This window comes from Phocoena sinus, chromosome 5, assembly GCF_008692025.1.
Source record: "Phocoena sinus isolate mPhoSin1 chromosome 5, mPhoSin1.pri, whole genome shotgun sequence".
In the NCBI taxonomy this organism is placed as follows: Eukaryota; Metazoa; Chordata; class Mammalia; order Artiodactyla; family Phocoenidae; genus Phocoena; species Phocoena sinus.
In genome coordinates, this window is record NC_045767.1 from 125,236,488 (window position 1) to 125,239,021 (window position 2,534).

General features: G+C 36.4%; 1 protein-coding gene across 1 annotated transcript; it reads right to left on the bottom strand.

Moving 5' to 3' along the window:
• Positions 1 to 854: 854 nt before the first annotated feature.
• LOC116754016 (transmembrane protein 135-like) lies at positions 855 to 2,060 on the bottom strand. The gene is given in 2 exon segments (XM_032632017.1): positions 855 to 1,796; positions 2,049 to 2,060. Coding segments are annotated over 2 exon segments (954 nt in total).
• Between the last annotated feature and the right edge of the window lie 474 nt (positions 2,061 to 2,534).

Sequence of the window (2,534 nt, forward strand, 5' to 3'; positions counted from 1 at the left end):
TCCTTGTAAATGAAAACAAACATAATAAACCTACAGGGGGTTTAAAAGTAACTTCATTTGAATATTCAAGTGTAATGCTTCTGTAAAAGATTAAAACATACGTTTCAACTTTAACAGATATGTCAATTTGCATTTGTTCTTAACCTGCCACTAATACACAGGTTCACTGGGCTGCCAAAGAACCCAGCTGATCATGGAGAGAGATGAAGGTATCAGTGGAAAAAAAGCACGGATACTACGGCATTTATCCAAACAGTATGACCCGTCTTTGCATCCCTGAAGTAAGAATGGCCACTTTCTCCAATTAATTTGCTCTATACTAAATAAAGCAGCATTGTCTGTGAGGAGTTACACCATACCTATAAAATTTCACTAGTATAGTTACCAATTCAGAAGTTAAAAAAAAAGAAAATACAGACCAAATCCATGTATCTGTGATCCTTTGTATCCTAAAATGTAGAAATATTCTTAGTTTTAACCAAGAATTATATTGGAATGAAGTAAAACATCTTTTAGAGTAATTCTGAGTATACTCTTATTTGTTACTACATTTCTACATAAAGTATTTAAGATTGCTTGTGGACATAATTTAATCTATAATATATCATAATGTCAACCATTACAGTGATCCAGAATGAGATTCTGGCTATAGAGCGAGCTTAATTATTAAGCAACACTTTCCTAAAAAGCTTCTGTATTTCTGATTGGTAAGAAAAACAAACAACAAAAAGAGCATCTCTCATTGAAATAACACTGACGTTCAAGCTCAGGCCCCCTTCTTTGTGTTCAACATAATTAACTCTCTAGGAAAAAATAATGAAACATTAAGTCACATTAACAAGTTACAGTCATCTTCAAGGAAACTCGATGGGCAATTCTGGTGTTACAGTTGTGTATCTTGGATCTAACCTAGGAATCAAGTCCTGAAAGTGTTTAGATGCACCAGTACCAAAAACATCAAGGACTTTTCGGTTCATGACGGCAAATCTGCCCTTGGTGAGCCTTAAAAGGAACTTCCAGTAAGATTGTCTCAAGGTATGAACTACCATGACAGCTGCCTGGAAGCAAATTGCTGTAGAGATGGAATAGATGATAGTGTCTGCATGGGGAAAATAGGGAACCTTTCCTGCTTCAATGCCTTTGAAATACATTGTCTCTACCAATTTGGAAGCTAAATACATGGAAATTGTGCTTTTATAAAACGTCATTGATATTCCCACCAAAAATCCAGCTATAATGGCATGCAGTTCATCATCCAGATTTCTGACCCAGCACAAGAAGCAACTAGTACTCTTGTATATACTAACAAAAGAGCCCAGAAAAGCTCTGAGCTGGAAGTTTTCTTTATTGTAGAAGAGAGAAAGTAGCTGGAATGGCTGTGTAAACAGATGCCTAAATGCAGACGGAATCCAGAGGCAGCACTGGATCAAGTATCCCATGCTAAACATTCTGATGAAAACTTTAATACAACAAGAGATGCAATTATCCTCATAGTGTTTGCAACGTCAATGCCTTGGTCCATGCTTACATACTGAAACCACAAGCTTCCCGACTAGAGCAATTATATTCATTCCTCTTGGTTTTTCCTCATGTTTCTCAGTCTTTTGTTCCACTTTTGCATATGCCGCCTCTGGTGAATAAGAATGTGTGGGAATTTCTTCCTTCCCAACAATGAACCTAAGTGTAGAGAATGTAAATCCTTTCAAACAGTCCTTGCACCCACGCAGGAACGTTTTGCTAAAGGGTAGACTAGTGGTAGAGGCTACCAGTTGTCTCCCAATATCTGTTCTCACTTTCTTCTCGTAATAGACCCCATGAACTTAAGCTGGGCAAATGGGTTGCCAAAACTATAATATTTTCTAGCTTTTTTTGCAGTTAGGTGTGACCAGGGAAATGTAAGGAAAATGGTAACAAAACTTCTGTGAAGACTGGAATGTGGACGCAATATCTAGAACTAGAACAGATATCTTGCACAGCAAGGTAAAAGCCACATGTTAAAGATGGTAGAGGACAGAAGGAGCTTGGGTCCCTAAGGAGACCAGAGTCACCATATTCGTCATAGTCTGCCAATATTTTTGTGAGAGTGAAACAAATTTCTATCTACAAATTTCTATCTTGAGTAAGCAGCTATAATTTGAGATTTCCTGTTACTCATAATTGGACCTAATTTTAACTGAGAATGACTCATCAGTACTGTTAGAGAAACAGGACTCTATTTTATCTGTTTATTTGTTCTCTTTTCCTAGTGTAAGTGATTTTCCATTAGCATTATCAATGGAGTTTTTCAAGATAGTAGATTACTATTGAAGGTGAGGGTGGCAACTCAAATTTTCTTGGAATATTTGGTAATCCTGTTTCTAGAGCACATGTCCATACAAAGCTACTGATATTTTTTAACTGGCGGGAATATTTCAGAACTAATTCACACTCTTATTTGCATACGCATACACAATACCTTATTTTGCTTGATTCAGTGAAGCAAAATACGTTTTTATTTATAAGTTAATAATTACTCCAGCAGTAACTAAACTATA